This window comes from Sapajus apella, unplaced genomic scaffold, assembly GCF_009761245.1.
Source record: "Sapajus apella isolate SASKATOON/1434 unplaced genomic scaffold, GSC_monkey_1.0 scaffold1, whole genome shotgun sequence".
Taxonomy (NCBI): Eukaryota; Metazoa; Chordata; class Mammalia; order Primates; family Cebidae; genus Sapajus; species Sapajus apella.
In genome coordinates, this window is record NW_022436941.1 from 6476885 (window position 1) to 6498616 (window position 21732).

General features: G+C 39.1%; 1 protein-coding gene across 2 annotated transcripts in view; it reads left to right on the forward strand.

Annotated features, from left to right (window-relative positions):
- CDKL3 (cyclin dependent kinase like 3) overlaps positions 1-21732 on the forward strand; it is a 111792-nt gene that overhangs the window by 38221 nt on the left and 51839 nt on the right. For both annotated transcript variants that reach the window (XR_004260796.1, XM_032251295.1), the window contains exons 5-7: positions 8093-8205; positions 10475-10614; positions 18023-18111. Coding sequence is in view for 1 of the 2 variants with exons in the window: in XM_032251295.1 (XP_032107186.1) it covers positions 8093-8205; positions 10475-10614; positions 18023-18111 (342 nt within the window). In the remaining variant the exon portion in view is untranslated. The remainder of the gene's footprint in view (positions 1-8092; positions 8206-10474; positions 10615-18022; positions 18112-21732) is intronic.

Here is a 21732-nt window from a genome sequence, read left to right on the forward strand (position 1 = left end):
TTTTTTTTTCTTTTCCCCAGACAGAGTCTGGCTCTGTCACCCAGACTGGAGTGCAGTGGTGGGATCTTGGCTCACTGCAACCTGTTTCCTGGGCTCAAGTGATTCTCCCACCTCAGCCCCCTGAGTAGGTGGGACTACAGGTACATGCCACCATGCCCAGCTACATTTAGTATTTTTTGTAGAGATGGAGTTTACCATGTTGTCCAGGCTGGTCTCGAACTCCTGAGCTCAAGCAATATGCCTCCCTTGGTCTCCCAAAGTGCTGGCATTACAGGCATGAGCCACTGCACCCAGCTGAAAGTTAGCCAAAGCTTTAGCAAAATAAACATCTGGGAAAGCTTCACCAGAGTGTCTTTCTCCATCATGACCATGCTCCAGCTCATTCTTCTCATCAAACAAGGGCAATTTTATAAACATTTTGATGCAAAATTATTAGGCATCTACTTTAAAGTTCTGATTATTTCCTTCTGATTCTTTTCATTTCCTAATCTTAAAAAAGTCTATAAAGGGCACCCATTTTTCTTTAGTTAGTTAATAATGTTAAAAGGACTACATTGATGTGGTTAAATTCCCAAGACACTCAGTTCCTTAGCGATGTACTAAATGGCTGGTATCACTGCTTACAAAATTATATTGAACCTTAGGGATCTTACATTGAGAATAAAGCTTATATTTATATTTTAATTTTTTTCTTAGAGTATCATTATTATTTATTTTTTATTTTTTTGAGACAGAGTCTCACTGTGTCACCCAGACTGGAGTGCAGTGGTGCAATCTTACCTCATTGCAACTTCCACCTTCCAGGCTCAAGCAATTCTCCTGCCTCAGCCTCCCAAGTAGCTGGGATTACAAGCATATGCCACCATGCCCAGCTAATGAGAATAAAGCTTATATTTTATTTTTATCATTTATTTCCATTTTCATGAACTTTTTGAAGTCTTCTCATATAATTGCTTTTTAAAATGAATTAAGAGAAGAAAAAAATATTCATTTATATTGCCTTTTATAATTACATAATTACCTTTACCAGTGCTCTTTGTTTTTTCATGTGGATTTTTAATTTTTTTGAGACAGCATCTCACTCTGTCACTCAAGCTGGAGGGCAGTGGAGTGATCATGACTCACTGTATCCTCAATCTTCTGGGCTTAAACAGCCCTTCTGTGTCAGCCTCTCAAATAGCTGGGACTACAGGCATGTGCCACCATACCCAACTAATTAATTTTTTTGTAGATACGGTGCCACACTATATTTCCTAGGCTGGTCTCAAACTCCTGGCCTCAAGCAGTCTTCCCTTGGTCCTCAAATGTGCTGAGATTACAGGTATAAGCAACTATACCTGCCCTTCCTGCGGATTTGAATTACTGTCTGGGGTCACTTGCTTTCAGTCTTAAGAACTTCCTTAATATTTCTTGTGAGTTGGGTTGGTTAGCAACAAATTATCTGTTTTTGTTTATCTTGAAAAGTCTTACTTTCACCTTCATTTTTGAAAGATATCTTTGCTAGATAATAGGGTTTTTGGTTGACAGGTCTTTTTTGAGCACTTTGAATTGTTGTATCACTGTCTACTGGTCTCCATTGTTTCTATTGAGAAGTCTGTTGTTGATCTTACCAAAGTTCTTTTGTAAGTGATGATTTGTTTTTCTCATGCTGCTTTCAAGATTTTCATCTTGTATGATGTATTTGTTTGTGGATCTCCTTGTGTTTATTGTTCTTGGAGTTTGTTGAGCTTCCTGTGTTTGTGGATTATTGTTCTGAAATAAATGTGGGCAGTTTTCCTCCATTATTTTATAATATTTTTCTTTTCTCCCCACTCATTTTTGTATTCCCAGTATATATACATAGTTTGGTGTTTCACATTTCTCTGAGTCTCTGCTATTTTTTTCATTCCTTTTACCTTCTATCCTTGAGCTTACATAATTTTTACTGGCCTGTCTTCAAGTTCATGAATTCTTTTTTTTTTTGGGCGGGGGTGGGGGCAGAGTTTTGCTCTTCTTGCCCAAGCTGGAGCGCAAATGGCATGGTCTCGGCTCACTGCAACCTCTGCCTCCTGGGTTCAAGGGATTCTCTTGCCTCAACTTCCTGAGTAGCTGGGATTACAGGTTCCCAACATCCACGCCTGGCTAATTTTTGTATTTTTAGTAGAGACGGGGTTTTACCATGTTGGCCAGGCTGGGTCTTGAATTCCTGACCTCAGATGATCCATTCACCTTGGCTTCCCAAAGTGCTGGGATTATAGGTGTGAGCCACCATGCCTGGCCTCATGAACTCTTTTTTCTCCCTGTTTAAATCTAATGTTGATTTCCTCCAGTGAATTTTAAAATTTCAGTTATTGTGCTTCTCAACTCCAGAATTTCTACTTGGTTCTTCTTCATACATACATACATACATATATATGTATCTTGATTGATATTCTCTATTAATATTTGATGTGACACTGTCATTATATCTTTCTTTCCTTCTTTAATCATGTTTTCCCTTAGTTCTGTGAACATATTCATAATTGTTCTTTTGAAATATTTTTATGCCAAATCCAACAAGTAGTTACTTTTTCTCTTCTTCTTTTTTTTTTTTTAGAGACAGAGTCTTGCTCTGTTGCCCAGGCTGCAGTGCAATGGCCCAATCTCAGCTCACTGCAACCTCTGCCTCCCGGGTTCAAGCAATTCTCCTGCTTCAGGCCCCCGAATAGCTGGGACTACAGGTGCACACTGCCACGCCTGGCTAATTTCTTTTGTATCTTTTGTATTTTAGTAGAGACGGGGTTTCACTGTGTTGCCCAGGCTGGTCTCAAACTCCTAAGCTCAGGCAATCTGCTTGCCTCAGCCTCCCAAAGTGCTAGGATTACAGGTGTGAGCTACCACACCCAGCCTAGTTACTTTTGCAGACAGTTTGGGTTGCCTGCTTTTTTCTGGTGTATGGGTCATATCTCATAGATTTCTTTGCATGCCATGTAATTTTTATTGGAACTTGACTATTTTAGATGATGTATTGTAGGAACTCTGGGTATGGGACCCCTCCTTCTGTGACTTGTTACTGTTATTTGCTTGTTTGTATCATAGTGACTGGTTAAATTATTTTCATGGAGTCAGTATTCTGGCACACCCCCCCACTCCCGCCCAACACACAGTATTAAACCTCTTTAGTTGCTCCTCAGGGAGGCACAGCTTTGGGTAGGCCCACAGTCACTCTGAGATGACAGTGGTATTGGTAGGGTTATCTTTCTTTCCATGGCTACTCCTAGCTGTTAAACTCCATTCATTGATAGCTTATTGCTCTATTATTTTCAACATTGCCCTGGGGTTTAAATAGCTCTACAAAATGTTCCAATCAAATTGTGGCTCTTTTGAAGAAGTAGTTTTGATGCTCACTATTTAATATTTGTCCTGACCCCAGGAAAGCATCTTCTAATTGTATTATTCCATGGTTCTTTCCCACAAGCTAGCTGGCCTATACTCTAGACTGTAGCTTCATTAAATTGATGAATCTCCACCCAGCTGCCTTTCACCACCTTCTGTACTATTGTTGAGAACACATTTAGGCTGGAACTTCTCTACACTCTGTTGCAAATGATGTTAATTCCTTTGAAAGAGATTAGGAGCCATCTAATTTATGGCTTGCTGCTTCCGCCAGGGAAAATCTCTGAGCTCAGTTTCTGGATCTGTGTTGAATTCATGGCACTTTTCCCTTTAAGTTATATTCCTGCTCTTCAGAGCTGACTACTTAGTGGGATATGGAGAGCAGCAACCTGAGGTCCCCTAAGCTTGCTTCTCCTGGCATGAAACCTCTGCCTCATGAGTGGGGCAAGTGTAGTTTGGTCCCCAGTATTCTCTGTGCACTGCATTCAAGGTAGAACCATTGTTCCATGAACAGGGGTTGGTTGGAAGAGGGTCTCCCTCCTCTTGACACAAATCACCCAGAACTTAGCCTCAGCAACAAGTAGCTGGGAGAATTATGAGAAATGCCGAAGTTGCACTTGTCCTGGGAAGAAAGCTCTTCAACTGGGAGCTAGAGGAAGAGGGAGCCCTAGAGTGGAGTCTTTGCCTCACTAGGCAGAGAGTGGGGAAGGAAAAGTTTTCTTGATTCAAATGCAACAGACTCATCTTTCTTAGACTGAATTGCATAGTTTTTGGAGGATAAATAAATCTTCATTTTATGCTTAGCCTCAGGACTATAAAGACTGTCTCTCTATACATACATACATGCTTTAAGTGTTTGTATTTAAAAAAATAATTCCGAGGCGGAGAATCACTCGAACTCAGGAGGCAGAGCTGGCACTGAGCAGTGACTGCGCCATTGCACTCCAGCCTAGGCAACAAGAGCAAAACTCCGTCTTAAAAAAAAGTTTTACTAGTTTCAGTGATAAATTAGTAAGAGAGTAGGTCAGCTGATCTGTTCATTCTGTCATGCTAGAAGTTCATACCCCTGTTTGTTTTTTTAATTCTCCCTTACCTCTACATATTAGATCTAAGCTCTTTTGCATCTACTTTTCTTGACCAAGTCTTGAGTCTAATACCTTTACTTTCCTTAGTAGGTTAATTTTGTTCTCGTTTTTTTCATCAGACAGCTCTTTTTCTGCAAAATGTTGTAGTTGAAGTGAGGAGAGGTTTTCTCTATAGCTAACTAGGACTTGCTCATATTTCAGAAACTAGGGGGGCCCTTTAAGATTGCTGCCACAATGATAATTAACTAGACATGGCCTGTCCTTTGTTGCTCTTTGAAAGGTCTGCCTAGATAATGCTTTAAATTTCTGTAGATAATGGCTTTCCCTTACTAAACTGTACTGTGAAATTTCAGGTCAAGCTGGGGAAAAGTGAACTGCTTTGTGTAGGTATGTTTTTAGTGTCTCTTTTGCTAGTGGAGGAGGTGCATAGAAATTGCATTCTGTGGAGAGAATACTTAAAAATAATTAACTTAAAGCTTGAGGGCTAAAACTTGGCTTTTTAAAGTGCGAAAGCTCTTACCTTTATTAGTCATAAGAAACATACAAACCTTTATCCCAAGGCGGCACCACCAGAATGGTTAAATTGAAAAAAAGACCAATGTAAGTGGAACAGTTACAACTCACCTACACTGGTGGGGAAATGTAAACTTGTACAATCACTCTGGAAAACTGTTACTAAACAACAGGTAAAGCTGAGCATACACATGTATGTATTCACCAAAAGATACAAAACTTGGTCTTCATTTTATTTATTCTCACTAAAACTTACTAATATTCATTAAATAAAACTTGTAAAATAAGCAAGCTTATAAGTTATTATTATATCATCCATGGTTATAATGTAGATCTGAAAAATCATGTATACTATAATTGATTCCTTAATTGCTTCGGTCATTATCTAACAATATACACAAATACATACACATAGTTCTGCATCTCCTTCCTTTCGAACAGAAATAGGAGCATACTATATATAGAGTATAAAGTCTTGGTTTTCCTTCCCCCACTTCTTTCTTTATGAGACAGTGTCTCACTCTGTCTCACAGGCTGGAGTACATTGGCATACTCATGGCTCACTGCAGCCTTGATCTCCCAGGCTTAAGTGATCCTCCTGCCTCAGCCTCCTAAGTAGCTGGGACCACAGGCATGAGTCACCAAGCCCTGCCACTTTTTATTTGCTTATATTCATAGACTTTAATTTTTAGACCAGTTTTAGGTTCCAGAAAAATTGAACAGAAATTGTAGTTTCCTATGTCTCCTCCACCCTATTCCACACATTTCTCTATTACTAACATCTTGTATTAGTGCGGTGCATTTGTTCCAGTTGATGTACCAATATTGATACATTAGTATTAACTAAATTCCATAGTTTAGTTTAGAGTTTACTCTGCGTTGTATTTCCTGGGTTTTGATAAATGTAGAATGTCATGTATCCATAATTATAATATCATACAGAATAATTTTGTGGTCCTAAAAATCTTCTGTGCTTCATTTTTATTCTTCCCTCCCTCTCCTAGAACTCCCGGCAGCCATTGATCTTTTTACTGTCAGTATACTTCAGACTTTTCCAGAGTGTCATATAGTTGGAATCACACAGTATATAGCTTTTTCAGACTGGTTTCTTTGACCTACCAATATATATTTAAAGTTCCTCCTTTTCTTTGGTGCCTTGACAGCTCACTTCTCTTTTATTGCTAAATAATATTCCATTGTATATATGTACCACAGTTTGTTTATCCACTCACCTATTGAAGGACATCTTTATTGCTTCTGTGTTGGCAATTATGAAGCAAGCTGTTATGAACATTCATGTCCAGGTTTTTGTGTGGACTTAAGTGTTCAACTCATTTGGGTAAATGCCAAGGAGAGCAATTGCTGGGTGGTATGGTAAGACTGTTTAGCTTTGTAAGAAGCTGTCAAATTGTCCTCGAAAGTGACTGTAGAATTTTGTGTTTCTACCAGCATTGGATGAGAGAACCTGTTGCTCTCCATCCTCACCTGCATTTGATGTTGTCAGTATTTTGGATTTTAGGCATTCTAATAGGTGTGTAGTGGTAACTCATTATTGTTTTAATTTGGAATTATCTGATGACGTATGATATTGGGCATCTTTTAATCTGCCTATTTGCCATCTTTATGTCTTCTTTGGTGAGATGTATGTTCATATCTTTTGCCCATTTTTTAATTGGGTTCTCTTGGATTTTAAGAGTTTTATGTGTTTTGGATACAAATTCTTTATTCTTTTGCAAACATTTTCTCCCAATTTGTGGCTTGTCTTTTCATTTGTATAACATTATCTCTCATGGAGCAGAAATGTTTATTTTAATGAAGTTCCTCCTATCAATTTTTTCTTTTGTGAATTATGCTTTTGGTGGTGTATCTAAAATCTCATTACCGAACCCAAGGCCATTTAGATTTTTTCCTATGTGATTGTCTAGAGGTTTTACAGTTTTGCATCTTATATTTAGGTCTACCATGCATCTTGAGTTAATTTTTGTGAAAGGTGTAAGGTCTGTGTTTAGATTCAGTTTTTGTATGTTCCAGACTATCTGTTTTTCTATTCATTTGCCTTTGTTCCTTTATTAAAAATCAGTTAAGTATGTGTGTGCAAGTCTGGTTCTTTATTCTGTTCCCTTGATCTATTTGGTTATTCTTTCACCAGCACCATACTATCTTGCTTATCGTAGCTTTATAAAACATCTGGAAGTCAAGTAGTGTCAGTCTTTGTTCTTTCCAATATTGTATCAGCTGTTCTGAGTCTATTGCCTCTTCATATAAACTTTGCAATCAATTGTCAATATCTACAAAATGATTTCCTAGGATTTTTTTTAAATTCACAGATTAAATTGTATGTATTTATTGTATGCAGCATAATGTTTTGAGGTATATATACATTGTAGAATGACTAAATTTGGCTAATTGACATAGGTGTGTTACCTCACATAATTATCAATTTTTAATTTGCTGAGATTTTGATTGGGATTGCATTGACTCTTTACATAAAGCTCAGAAGAACTGACATCTTGACAATATTGAGTAACGTGGAGTATTGATGAACATGGAGTATCTTTCCATTTATTTAGATCTTTGATTTCTTTCATGAATGTTGCTTTTTTAGCTTGATAATTTATCTTGGATATCATTCTATTTCTGCATATATAGATAGACCTACCTCATCATTTTTAACAGATGAATATTTTATTGTGTGGTTGTACAAAAGTTTTCTCAGCCATTCCCTTACAGATGGATGTTTTGGTTGTTTCCAATCTTTTTCTTCCACAAACAGCTGCAGTGAAATTCTCATATTTATATTTGTATACACATGTGAGTATATCTTAGGATAAAATCCTAGGAATAAAGTTATACAATCAAAAGTATATGCAATTTAAATTTTGGTGGCTTTTGCCAATTTTTCCTCCAAAGAAGTTGTATAAGTTTATACTTCCAGAACAGTACATGGGACTATTTCTTTCCTGTAGCCTCACCAATATAGCAGTTAACAATTCTTATAAAGCTGGTATATGGTCTACAAGAAAAACTTACAAATGATACCACTTGTTTCTTTGGCTTCGGCCTTATTTAAACATATTTTTAAGAACATATTTATATATTTCTACATGAAAAAGTGATTTTTTTTTTCTGATCTGTTTGAGACCTGTGGATATCTGGGCTTTGGGCTGTATGATCATTGAGATGGCCACTGGAAATCCCTATCTTCCTAGTACCTCTGATTTGGATTTACTCCATAAAATCGTTTTGAAAGTAGGTAGGTATTACTGAAATAACATGAGTTACATGTCTAAAATAAATATTACCAGATCAATTCTGCTTAATTTTCATATTTCACTTTTCTGTATAAGAACAGGGAAGCATATTGTTTTGATAGCAGCAGATGGGTGCCTTGGGCTGATAAAGAAGGTAGAAAATTCTTTGCTAGGATGCAAATAGCTAAGCCATATGTTGACGGTTGATGCAATAGTGCAATAGGAATGTACTTCAATTTGTTCAAAAGTTGTTTTTAAATTAGGCTTCTACAAATATTCGCACCTTTATACAAGAACTTTTAAAGAGAGTTGAGTCAGATGGTTTTTTAAAGCATTTGGAAATAGAAAATTATTTACTCAGAAACCACCCCTTTTTTTTTTTCTTTTTTTTTTTTGAGTTGCAGCCTCTCTCTGTTGCCCAGGCTGGAGTGCAGTGGCATGATCTGGGCTTACTGCAACCTCTGCCTCCTGGGTTCAAGAAGTTCTCTGCCTCAGCCTCCCGAGTAGCTGGGATTTCAGGCACCTCCCACCACGCCCGGCTAATTTTTGTATTTTTAGTAGAGACGGGGTTTCACCATCTTGGCCAGGCTGGTCTTGAATTCTGGACCTCATGATCCACCTGCCTCAGCCTCCCAAAGTACTGGAATTACAAGCGTTGAGCCACCGTGCCTCGCCAACCACCTTTCTTTTTAAAGAAAATAAGAATAGATAGCCAGATAGCTGTGTTCAAGAACATATTTGATGAAGGCTGAGCATGGTGGCTCACACTTGTAACCCCAACACTTTGGAGGCTGAGGCAGGCAGATTACCTGAGATCAGGAATTGGAGACCAACCTGACCAACATAGTGAAACCTGATCTCTGCTAAAAATACAAAAAAAAAATTAACTAGGTGTGGTGGCAGGTACCTATAATCATAGTTACTCAGGAGGCTGAAGCATGAGAATCACTTGAATCCGGGAGACACAGGTTGCAGTGAGCCGAGATCGTGCCACTGCACTCTAGCCTGGGCAACGGAATGAGACTTTGTCTCAAAATAAAAAGAGTATATTTAATGAGAGTTTAATTATTTGATGATCTGCTTTGGCCGCCAAAAACATTATGATGGTTAGGCTTGAAATTGCCATTTCAAGATTCATGGTTTTTTTTTTTAATTTTTAATTTTAATTTTTTAAAGATAGGGTCTCACTTTGTCATCCAGGCTGGAGTACAGTAGTGCAATTATGGCACACTTCCTGGGCTCAGGTGATTCTCCCACCTCAGCCTGCCGAGTAGCTGGGACTATAGGCACGTGCCATCATGCCTGGCTAATTTTTGCATTTTTAGTGGAGCTGGGGTTTTGCCATGTTGTCCAGGCTGGTCTCGAACTCCTGAACTCAAGTGATCCACCCATCTTGGCCTCCCAAAGTGCTGGGATTATAGGCATGAGCCACCATGCCTGGCCAAGTTTTGTTTTTTATTATTACTGAATGAGGAGATTGAGAAGCTCTTTGTGTGGCAGGGAAGCTATACATAAATTTGTAATTACAGGATTATGAGGAAGATACTATGAACAATTCTAAAAACAGTGAGATTTGGATAATTAATGATTTCAGATATCGTTTAGAGCCTTAAGACACCTCACTTTTGTGTGTCTTTTAAGAAGTTCTGGTTAAGGGATTAATATCAGAAGGAAGCTTAGATGGTGGAGTTTAATCGTATCATTTCACAAATGAGAAAACCAAGCATAAAAAAGGAAGAGATTTACCCAAGGTCACAGAACTAGTTGTAGCAAAACTGCTAGAACTTAGTTCCCTTCACTCCTATTTTAGTTCTTTTCATTCTGCTACTACTCTCTAGCCTGCTTTCTTTTTTTGCAAATTTTGATTTCTAAATACCTTTAATATTTTAGCTGTTTTGAGTAAGGTTTCAACCTATTTTACTGATGATAGTAAAACCATTTGGATACCCATATGGAAATGTGTAAAAGTTGGACTGTGCATTTTCTGATAGCATTACATATTATGTCTTATAGTTTAGGAAAAACAAATAAACCTGGTGGTTTTATATCCCCTGTTGCCTGTGGGCTATCAGCAGATAACTTAGGAAACCTCGATTTTTTATGACATATTCAGAAAGTTTTTATTCAACTTTGAGAAATTAAAAGACATGATTGCCATTTTTCCTTGTATAAGTTTTTAGTAATCTAATGTAGATTACATAGCAATTTGATTATTTTGATCATATACTCATTTCTCTGTTTTTTAAATACACATTTCTTTTTTCTTTTCAGGCAATTTGACACCTCACTTGCAGAATATCTTTTCCAAGAGCCCCATTTTTGCTGGGGTAGTTCTTCCTCAAGTTCAACATCCCAAAAACGCAAGAAAAAAATATCCAAAGCTTAATGGATTGTTGGCAGATATAGTTCATGTATGTTGTTGTTGTTTTCCAGAGACAGAGTCTCACTCTGTCACCCAGGCTGGAGTGCAGTGGTGTGATCTCAGCTCACTTCAACCCCTGCCTCCCAGGTTCAAGAAATTCTCCTGCCTCAGCCTCCTGAATAGCTGGGATTACAGGTGCCCCCCACAACACCCAGTTAATTTTTATATTTTTAGTAGAGATGGGGTTTCACCATGTTGGCCATGGTTGGCCAGGCTGGGCCTGAACTCCTGAGCTCAAGTGATCCACTCACCTCGGCCTCCCAAAATGCTGGGATTATAGGCATGAGCCACTGTGCCTAGCCAGTTCATGTGTGTTGAGAAATTAAGACTTTATATCTGAGAAATTTGCATAAATTATAGTACAGTTTTAAATGATCACTTTAATGAAATTCCAAAAGGATTCCTAAAGTAATCCATAGAAAGTTATGTCTTTAGTACAGAGAAATTAAAATTCATAGACTGTCAGAGCTAAAAGCCCCCTAAGATAATTAAGTTCATTATATTTAATTTATCTCTATTTTAATGATAATTAGGTATAACCTGGAGAAATTCTAAGGACTTACTATGTTTATCACTACCTTTTAACATTTAGTTTAGCTAGGTTAGGGACCTATTTTTTGTACTAAAATATCTACAGGACATTAGCAGCTGTAGTTTTAACGTCTGAAGATACACCAAGGCCAAAATCCATCTTGAACTGGAGAAAATAAAAACATTATATAGCTCCTTTTTATTACTTAAAAATTATTATTATTATTTTTATTTTATTTGTTTACTTATTTATTTATTTTTTGAAATGGAGTCTCACTCTGTCACCCAGGCTGGAGTGCAGTGGCATGGTCTAGGATCACTGCGACCTCCGGCTCCTGAGTTCAAACAATTCTCCTGCCTCAACCTCCCGAGTAGCTGGGACTACAGGCACGCGCCATCATGCTTGGCTAATTTTTGCATTTTTAGTAGAGACGGGGTTTCACTATGTTAGCCAGGCTAGTCTTGAACTCCTGACTGACCTCATAATCCGCCCGTCTCAGTCTCCCAAAGTGCTGGGATTACAGGCGTGAGCCACTGTGCCTGGCCCCCCCTTTTTTTTTGAGACAAGAGTTTTGCTCTTGTTGCCCAGGCTGGAGTGCAGTGGCATGATCTCTGCTCACCACAAACTCCGCCTCCCGGGTTCAAGCGACTCTCCTGCCTCAGCCTCCCAAGTAGCTGGGATTATAGTCATGCACCACCATGTCCGGCTAAGTTTGTATTTTTAGTAGAGATGGGGTTTCTCCATGTTGGTCGGGATGATCTCGACCTCCTGACCTCAGGTGATCTACCTGCCTCAGCCTCCCAAAGTGCTGGGATTACAAGTGTGAGCCACCGCGCCTGGCCTTTATTTATTTATTTTTGAGATGAGCTCTCACTCTTTCACCCAGGTCAGAGTGCAGTGGTGTGACCTCAGCTCACTGAAATTGCGACTTCCCGGGCTCACTTGATCCTCCCAACTCAGCCTCCCTAGTAGCCTGGACTACAGGTACATGCCAACATGCCAGATAATTTTTGTATTTTTTTTGTAGAGTTTGAGTTTCTCCGTGTTGCCCAGGCTGGTCTCAAACTCCTAGGCACAAAAAATCGACTAGCCTCAGCCTCCAAAATGTTGGGATTACACGCATGTGCCACAGTGCCAGGCCCCATTAAAAAAAAATTAATTATTTTTTACAATTTCACTCTGCTGCCGAGGCTGGAGTGCAATGGTGTGATCATTGCTCACTGCAACCTCGAACTCCTATCCTCTAGTAATCCTTCCTCCTTGGCCTCTGAAAGTGGGATTCTAGGCATAAGCAGCTGTTCCTGGTCAAAATTTAAACTTTATTTAAAATGGCTGGATACAGTGGCTTATGCCTGTTGTCCCAGCACTTTGAGAGGCTGAGGCAGGTGGATCACCTGAGATCAGGAGTTCAAGACCAGCCAGACCAATACGATGAAACCCCGTGTCTTCTAAAAATAGAAAAATTAGCTGGGCATGGTGGTGTGTGCCTGTAGTCCCAGCTACTCGGGAAGCTTAGGCAGGAGAATCACTTGAACCTTGGAGGCAGAGGTTGCAGTGAGCTGAGATCACACCACTGCACTCCAGCCTGAGTGACAGAGCAAGACTCCGTCTCAAAAATAAATCAATAGATGATAAAAATAAAAACACAAAATTTATTTAAACTAGGTAATAAATATACCAACATATTTAGTACAAAACATTTATTTAATTTTATTTTGAAAGTAATGGCAAGAATTGCAATTACTTTTGCACCAACCTAATATAAGAAATACATAATAATTATAAAGAAAATATAAAATACACAGTAAACAAAAAGGAGAAGTTCAGATTTTCCCAATTCACATGAACCAGAAAAAACTACTATTATCAATTTAGTTTATAGGTTTCTAAAGTTTTCCCAACCAAATAGATGCATAGAAATTTATGCTTTTAAAAAGGTGTCTTACTTTACACACGCCTATGTAACCTGTGTATTTTTACGTACTTACCAGTATATTTAAACATACTACAGTGTTAATAAACATGGAACTGTATGATTGTTTTCGGTGGTTGCATAGTATTTCATTGTACGACTATACAGCTAGTTTATCAAATTTTGCATTTTTGGACATTTGAATTACTTTTCATTTTCCCCCCACTATTGGTAAAGATATAACAATGATTTTTTTTTTTTTTTTTTTTTTTTTTTTTTTGAGACCGAGTTTCGATCTTGTTACCCAGGCTGGAGTGCAATGGCGCGATCTCGGCTCACCGCAACCTCCGCCTCCTGGGTTCAGGCAATTCTCCTGCCCCAGCCCCCTGAGTAGCCGGGATTACAGGCACGCGCCACCATGCCCAGCTAATTTTTTGTATTTTTAGTAGAGACGGGGTTTCACCATGTTGACCAGGATGGTCTCGATCTCTTGACCTCGTGATCCACCCGCCTCGGCCTCCCAAAGTGCTGGGATTACAGGCTTGAGCCACTGCGCCCGGCCTGAAATTTTTTTTATACTTGTCTATATGCATTTGTTTTATTATTCCTTTGGGAGAAATTACTAGAAGAGGTTTCGGGGGCAGTGCCTCATGCCTATAATCCTAGCAGTTTGGGAGGCTGAGGTAGGAGGATCAGTTGAGCCCAGAAATTTCAAGACCCACCTGGGAAACATAGGGAGACTCTGTCTTTACAAAACATAAAAAATTAGCTGGGTACAGTGGCATGTGCCTATAGTCCCTGCTACTTGGGAGACTGAGGTGGGAGGATCGCTTGAGCCTGGGAGGTTGAGGCTGCAGTGAGCTGTGATTGTGCCACTGCACTCCAGCCTAGGTAACAGAGTGAGACCCTGTCTTAGAAAACGCATATATTAAAAGTGGATTCAGTAAGCCAAAGGATTTATATTTTTTAGAAGTTTTGATATTTTGCTATTTCTTTCACAGATATTTTTTCTTATTTATATCCTCACTCTCACTTTAGCATTGGATATTAGTATTGTTATTTGAGATGAGGTCTTGCTATGCTGCCCAGGCTAGTGAACTCAACCAATCCTCCTGCCTCAGCCTCCTGAGTAGCTGGGAGGTATTTTTTTAAATTGGATTTATATCATTAGAGGAGAGAGAAACATTATGCTAATATTCATTGTCTATTTGCATTTTTTTTTTTTAAGAATTTTAGGCCAGCCATGGTGACTCATGCATGTAATGTCAGGACTTTGAGAGGCCAAGGCAGGAGGAGGATGGCTTGAGGCCAGGTGTTCCAGACCTAGCTTCAGCAATATAGTGAGATCCTGTCTCTAAACAAACAAAATCGTAGGGTGTCATGATACCCACCTGTAGTCTTAGCTATTTGGGAGGCTGAGGCAGGAGGATCCTTTGAACCCAGGAGTTTGAGACTGCAGTGGTCTATGCTTGTACCACTGCACTGTAGCCTGGGTGACAGAGCAAGACCCTGTCTAAAAAAAAAGAAAGAAAGAGGCCAGGTGCAGTAGCTCACACCTGTAATCCTAGCACTTTGGGAGGCCGAAGTGGGTGGATCACCTGAGATCAGGAGTTCGAATTAGCTGGGCATGGTGGTGCATACCTGTAATCCCAGCTACTCAGGAGGCTGAGGAAGGAGAATTGCTTGAACCTGTGAGGTGGAGGTTGCAGTGAGCTGAGATTGCACACTGCACTCCAGTCTGTGTGACAGGAGCAAGACTCCATCTGAAAAAAAAAGAAAAAAAAATGGAGAAAAGAATCCTTAACCTATTTGTCAACTAAAATATTTATCTTATTGATTTGTGAAAAAAACACATTAATCTTTTGTCATAAGTTTTGCAATACTTTTGCAAGACTTGCAATATGCTTTTTTTTTTTTTTTTTGAGACGGAGTTTTCGCTCTTGTTACCCAGGCTGGAGTGCAATGGCGCGATCTCGGCTCACCGCAACCTCCGTCTCCTGGGTTCAGGCAATTCTCCTGCCTCAGCCTCCTGGGTAGCTGGGATTACAGGCACGCGCCACCATGCCCAGCCAATTTTTTTTTGTATTTTTAGTAGAGACGGGGTTTCACCATATTGACCAGGATGGTCTCGATCTCTTGACCTCGTGATCCACCCGCCTCGGCCTCCCAAAGTGGTGGGATTACAGGCTTGAGCCACCGCGCCCGGCCCGCTTTTTTTTTTTTAACAATTAGAATAATCCAATGATTTGGAATGCTACATTTATCTTAGACAAAATGCTTATACATGTGTAGTATGTTTCTGTTCCATTGATTTTTCTCTTTATTCTAGAAGTAGTACAACTTTGATTTATTATTGTAACTTTAAAATACATTTGAATATCTGATGTAGGGAGTGTATTTTTCCTAGATATAAATTTTCTAAACAATGGTATTGGGGTATAATTTATGGACAGTAAACTCATGTACTTAAAATGTATAATTTGAAGAGTTTTGATACCTGTATACACACATGAAACCACCACCGTAATCAAGATACCTAACACACACACACAGAAACAGACACAAACACACAACCTAACATCTCCATCACTCTCCAGAATTTCACTGTGTCCTTTTACAATTCATCTTTTCTTCCATTTCTGTCCCCAGATAACCACTGATTTGCTTTCTGTTTCCATAGATTGGTTTGCATTTTCCAGAATCTTATATAAACATAATCATACAGCAGGTACTCTTTTATATCTGACTTCTTCCAGTCAGCATAATGGTTTGGAGATTCATTCATGTTTTTGTATGTATCAGCGATTCCTTTTTTTGCAGAGTAGTGGTTCATTATATGACTATACCACATTTAAAAAAATCCCTTTCCTGTTGATGGACATTTGGATTGTTTCCCATTTTTCGCTATCACAAAGTTGCCATGAGAACATTCATGTTCATCTTTGTGTGGAACACACAATGTATTTTCATTCCTCTTGCAGAAATATCTAAGAACAGAATGGCTGGGTCATGGGTAGGCATATGTTTAATTTTTAAAGAAGCTGCCAATCTGTTTCCCAAAGTGTCATATTTTACATTTTCCAAAGTAGGGCATATATTTAAATTCCCTGAATTATATTCACAGAAGGACTGCCTCTAATTTATCTGCCTCTATGATTTGGTCAGACCCTTCAGCGTTTTTCTTATTACGTTTTAGTGATAGATTACTATTATGTTCTAAAATAAGCACATATTTTTAAGTAGTTGCAGTTTTAAAGACCTAGGTATTGTCACATCACTAAGTAGGTGATAGACTTAAATAATTCTCTTTTGTAAATCAGTGTTTTTTGTTCTGTAGCCCAGGCTGGAGTGCAATGGCGCAATCTCAGCTCACTGCAACCTCCGCCTCCCTGGTCCCATCAAGCAGCTCTCCTACCTCAGCCTCCCAAGTAGCTGGGATTACAGGCACGAGCCACCATGCCCAGCTAATTTTTGTATTTTTTAGTAGAGACAGGGTTTCATGATGTTGGCCAGTCTGATCTTGAACTCCTGACCTCATGATCTCATGATCTGCCCACCTCAGCCTCCCAAAGTGCTGGGATTACAGGTGTGAGCCACTGCACCCAGCCGGAATCTACCTTCTTACAAAATTATTAAGTGTACAGTATGGTATTTTTAACTACATGCACATTATTGTACAGCAGATCTCTAGATTTTTTTTCTGTGAATCAACTTGAATATGCATTTTGAAGTAAACAGAAACATAATATATACAATTATCTTGGATTTGTTGGATTTTAATTGTGGCTCCTGAGCTTATGAGATCTTAGACAAATTACTTAGTCTCTCTGGGCCTCAGTCTCCTCATCTGTATAGTGAGGGTAATAATAATAATACTTTGTAGGGTTGTTGTTGGGATGGAATGAAGAAAAAAGCTGAAACATTGTCTGGTATATAGTAAGCATCAATAAAAGTTACTAGTCAGGCATGGTGGCATGTGTCTGTAGTTTGAGCTACTCAAGAGGCTAAGGCAGGAGGATATCTTGAGCCAAGGAGTTTAAGCCTCCAGTGAGCTATAATTGCACCACTACACTCCAGACTGGGCGACAGAGTAAGAACCTGTCTCTCAAAAAATTTTAAAAGGCCAAGCATGGTGGCTGTCTTCTGTAATTCCAGCACTTTGGGAGACTGAGGTGGGAGAATCACTTGAACTCAAGAGTTCATCAGCCTCAAACATAACGAAACTCTCATCTCTACAAAAAAGAAGTTAACTGTTATTATGTTTTCCCTCCTTTCACAGGAAGAATGAAAATTATAATGCAGATGCCTTTTATTCAAAATCTGTCTTTAATATTTTGATTAAAGAAATATGTTCTATTTATAATTATTATTTAACTATACATAAGTTTATTATGTACAACTTAACATTCAAAACTTCCTTCCATTTTTTGTTTGTTTCTATACCAAGGCAGGGAAACAGAAAAGAGCTGTTTTAATAATGGGTTATTGAAAGATTTAGGGACTTGAATATTTGCAAAATTGTATTATGCTATAGAAAGAGCACTGGATTAGGAGTAAAACAACATGGGTTAAAACTCATGTTTGGCAAACTAGTAATCATGCTTCTACATCTGTAAAATGCAAATGATTATCCATGAACATTCCATCTCACAGGGCAGAAAAGAGGATCAAAATGGTCTAATTAAATTTTGATAATTTCAGCAGAAACAGACTGACCTCCGTTTTGGCTAGAATCATGGGACATTTAACCTATAATAAAGTTTTGCAAGTGCAAATTCCTTAGGGAAATAAACAGTTAGACCTTACTACCAGAAATTCCTGTGGTACAACTCCATCTTTTCAGGAATGCCTTTTGATCTAGATAATTACTTCTTAATTTGTCAAATAAATTTAATTTTTACCATATGGAGCCCTGTTGAGAGCTCACTTATTAAAATCTTTTTCCTTTTCTAGGCTTGTTTACAAATTGATCCTGCTGGCAGGATATCCTCTAGTGATCTTTTGCATCATGAGTATTTTACTAGAGATGGATTTATTGAAAAGTAAGCATTTTGAGTTAATGTGTTCTTTTTTTTAGGATATTTTACTAGCAGGAAAATTGCTGTATAGGTTACTTTTACATAACAGAAATATTCAGTTTAACAAAAATTTATAGATTTATTGTATCAGGTATTGACTAGGAAGATAGTAGACTTAGTAAGTGTCATGAATGAAAAGTCTAATAATAGGATGGGCACAGTAGCTCACGTCTGTAATCCTCAAGGATTCAAAGAGAATCCTTGAGGGTGACTAGAACTTCAAGCATTTCAGGATTATGCTTGTAATCCCAGCAGTTTTGGAGGCCGAGGTGGGCAGATTGTTTCAGCCGCAGTGTTCATGACCTGCCTGGGCAACATAAGGAGACCCCTGTCTCTACAAAAAATACAAATTAGCTAGGTGTGGTGGCACACACTTAAGTCCCAGCTACTCAGGAGGCTGAGGTGGGAGGATGGCTTGACCCCTGGAGGCAGAGGTTGCAGTGAGCCGAGATTGCACCACTACACTCCAGCCTAGATGACAGGTTGAGACCCTATCTAAAAAAAAGAAAGAAAAAATCTAATAATAAAAAATAATTACAGTTACCATTCATTATACAGTTACCATGTCCTAGGCACTGTGCTCAGTTCTTTACATACTACAGTTTCAGTGTCATCATAGACCAGAGATAACATTAAATAAGCAATCAATATTTCTTAGGCTTTATTCCTGTTTGGACCTCTGACTCAGAGAATAGTCTGGTTTTTCCTCTTTTAATGACATCCATTTATCATAATTAAGATGTACTGCCCAAATGATTGATTTTTCTACTTATTCTCTGTTGTAGTGCTTGTTGTCTTTTTTTTTTTTTTTTTTTTTTTAAGGCTAAGTCTTGCTCTGTTGCCCAGGCTGGAGTACGGTGGCATGATCTGAGCTCACTTCAACCTCCACCTCCTGGGTTCAAGCAATTCCTCTACCTCAGCCTCTCTAGTAGCTGGGATTACAGGCACACACCACCATGCCTGGCTAATTTTTGTACTTTTAGTAGAGATGGGGTTTCACCATGTTGGCCAGGCTGGTCTTGAACTCCTGACCTCAGGTGATCCACCCGCCTTGGCCTCCCAAAGTGCTGGGATCACAGGCATGAGCCATCGTGCCCGGCCATAGTGCCTGTTGTCATCCTACCCATGAAATTGGAAGTTCTCTGAAAACAAGTGCCATGCTTCTTACAGGTCTTCTGTGCCCCACATTGTCTATAACATGCTCAGCATATAATCTATATTACAATTTAGATTCATGAATCAGCCATGTTTCTAAAAAAAAGCACCATTTTCTTTTCTTTTTTATACTTTAAGTTTTTTATACTTTAAGTTCTGGGGTACATGTGCAGAACATGCAGGTTTGTTACATAGGTATACACGTGCCATGGTGGTTGACTGCATCCATCACCCCGTCATCTACATTAGATATTTCTCCTAATGCTGTCCCTCCCCTAGCTCCCCACCTGCTGACAGGCCCCTGTATGTGATATTTCCCTCCCTGTGTCCACATGTTCTCACTGTTCAACGCCCAGTTATGAGTGAGAAGATTCAATGTTTGGTTTTCTATTTTTGTGTTAGTTTACTGAGAATGATGGTTTCCAGCTTCATCCATGTCTTAAATAGGACATTAACTCATCCTTTTTTATGGCTGCATAGTATTCCATGGAAAAACACCATTTTCCATTTGGGCTTTGAAAGAAACATGAAAAGTTTCTCATTAACTGCAAAACCATTCAGCTTGTTTTGGACATGACATTAGAAAGATGGACATCCATTAAAAATGTGATGGAGCTAAGGTCAGGTATGGAAAAGTCCAGGAACTGCTCTTAGAGACAGACTAAATAGAAAAAAGCAAAGAGAATCCCTGAGCATGACTAGAACTTCAAGCATTTCAGGAATTTTACTCTTAAAAAATAAGATGATATATTTAAAGTGCCATTGGCCAGCCACGGTGGCTCATGCCGGTAATCCCAGCACTTTGGGAGGCCAAGGTCAGCAGATCAAATGAGATCAGGATTTCAAGATCAGCCTGGCCAACATGATGAAACTCTGTCTCTACTAAAAATATAAAATATTAGCTGGGTGTGGGCATGCACCTGTAGTCCTAGCTGCTCAGGAAGCTGAGACAGGAAAATTGCTTGAAACTGAGAGGCTGAGGCTATAGTGAGCCAAGATCGCACCACTGCACTCCAGCCTGGGTGACAAAATGTCACTCTATCTCAAAAAAATAAAAGAATAAACATTTTTAGAAAGTACCATTGATAAAAAGTCGGCGTTATTAGCCGGGCATAGAAGCTCATGCCTGTATTTCCAGCACTTTGGAAGGCCAAAGCAGGTGGATGGCTTGAACTTAGGAGTTCAAGACCAGCCTTGACAACATGGCAAAACCCTGTCTCTACAAAATATACAAAAATTATCTGGGCATGTTGGAGTATACCTGTAGTCCCAGCTACTAGGGAGGCTGAGGTAGGGGATTGCTTGAGTCCAGGAGGTCAAGGTTGCAGTGAGCCATGAGTGTGTCACTGCACTGCAGCCTCAGCAACAGAGAGAGACCCTGTCTCCAAAAAAAAAAAAGATGCCAGTTATTGAATTAAAAAGTTGCTTCGGCCGGGCACGGTGGCTCACGCCTGTAATCCCAGCACTTTGGGAGGCTGAGACGGGTGGATCACGAGGTCAAGAGATCGAGACCATCCTGGTCAACATGGTGAAACCCCGTCTCTACTAAAAATACAAAAAATCAGCTGGGCATGGTGGCGCGTGCCTGTAATCCCAGCTACTCAGGAGGCTGAGGCAGGAGAATTGCCTGAACCCAGGAGGCGGAGGTTGCGGTGAGCCGAGATTGCGCCGTTGCACTCCAGCCTGGGTAACAAGAGCGAAACTCCCACTCAAAAAAAAAAAAAAAAAAGTTGCTTCATATCAGTTCTACAAAGACTAAGTTGATTTTTTTGAACATTTAGATATTAGGCTTTTATTATTGTGGGTGAAAGTACCTTGAGTTCAATTTATAGAATCCTCAGAAAATGTTTGGGTAAGACCTTTTCCTTTGATAAGATGCCTCTTTATTTCATGGACCTTCTGTAGTTCAAGGGAGATTTGACAGAAGTGTGACATTTTCTCATCTAGCCAAACTAATCACATTAGTTCTTTATTTTTTTCATCTCTTCACACTACTTGTCATTAGGCCTGTGCCCTGCACAGCACTGGCAAGAGTGGGCTGCACAAGGGAAGAAATCATTCATGGGCTGATGTTTTAAAACTTTCTCAAATTGATAGTTGTAACTGCTTCAAGGGGGGGACTTGTGCAGTTCAGGGAAGGGGTGGGAAGGAAACTTTTCAGTATAGACTTTTGAGCTTTGAACAATATGAGTGGACTTTCTAATAAAAAAACTCTTAAAAAACCAAAATAATCTGTCTCCAATATGAATGTATTCTGTTAACGTTTCTCTAGAGTAAGATTTCAGAAGCTAGTTAGTTCATTTTTAAAGTTCTGTTGCTATAAAGAACCACAAAAAAGGCCAAAGTGATGTGAATCTTCCTTGAAAATAATAGTATCTTTATCAAAATTAAAAGCAATTTTTAAAGCAAAGTTTGCATCACAAAAGGAAT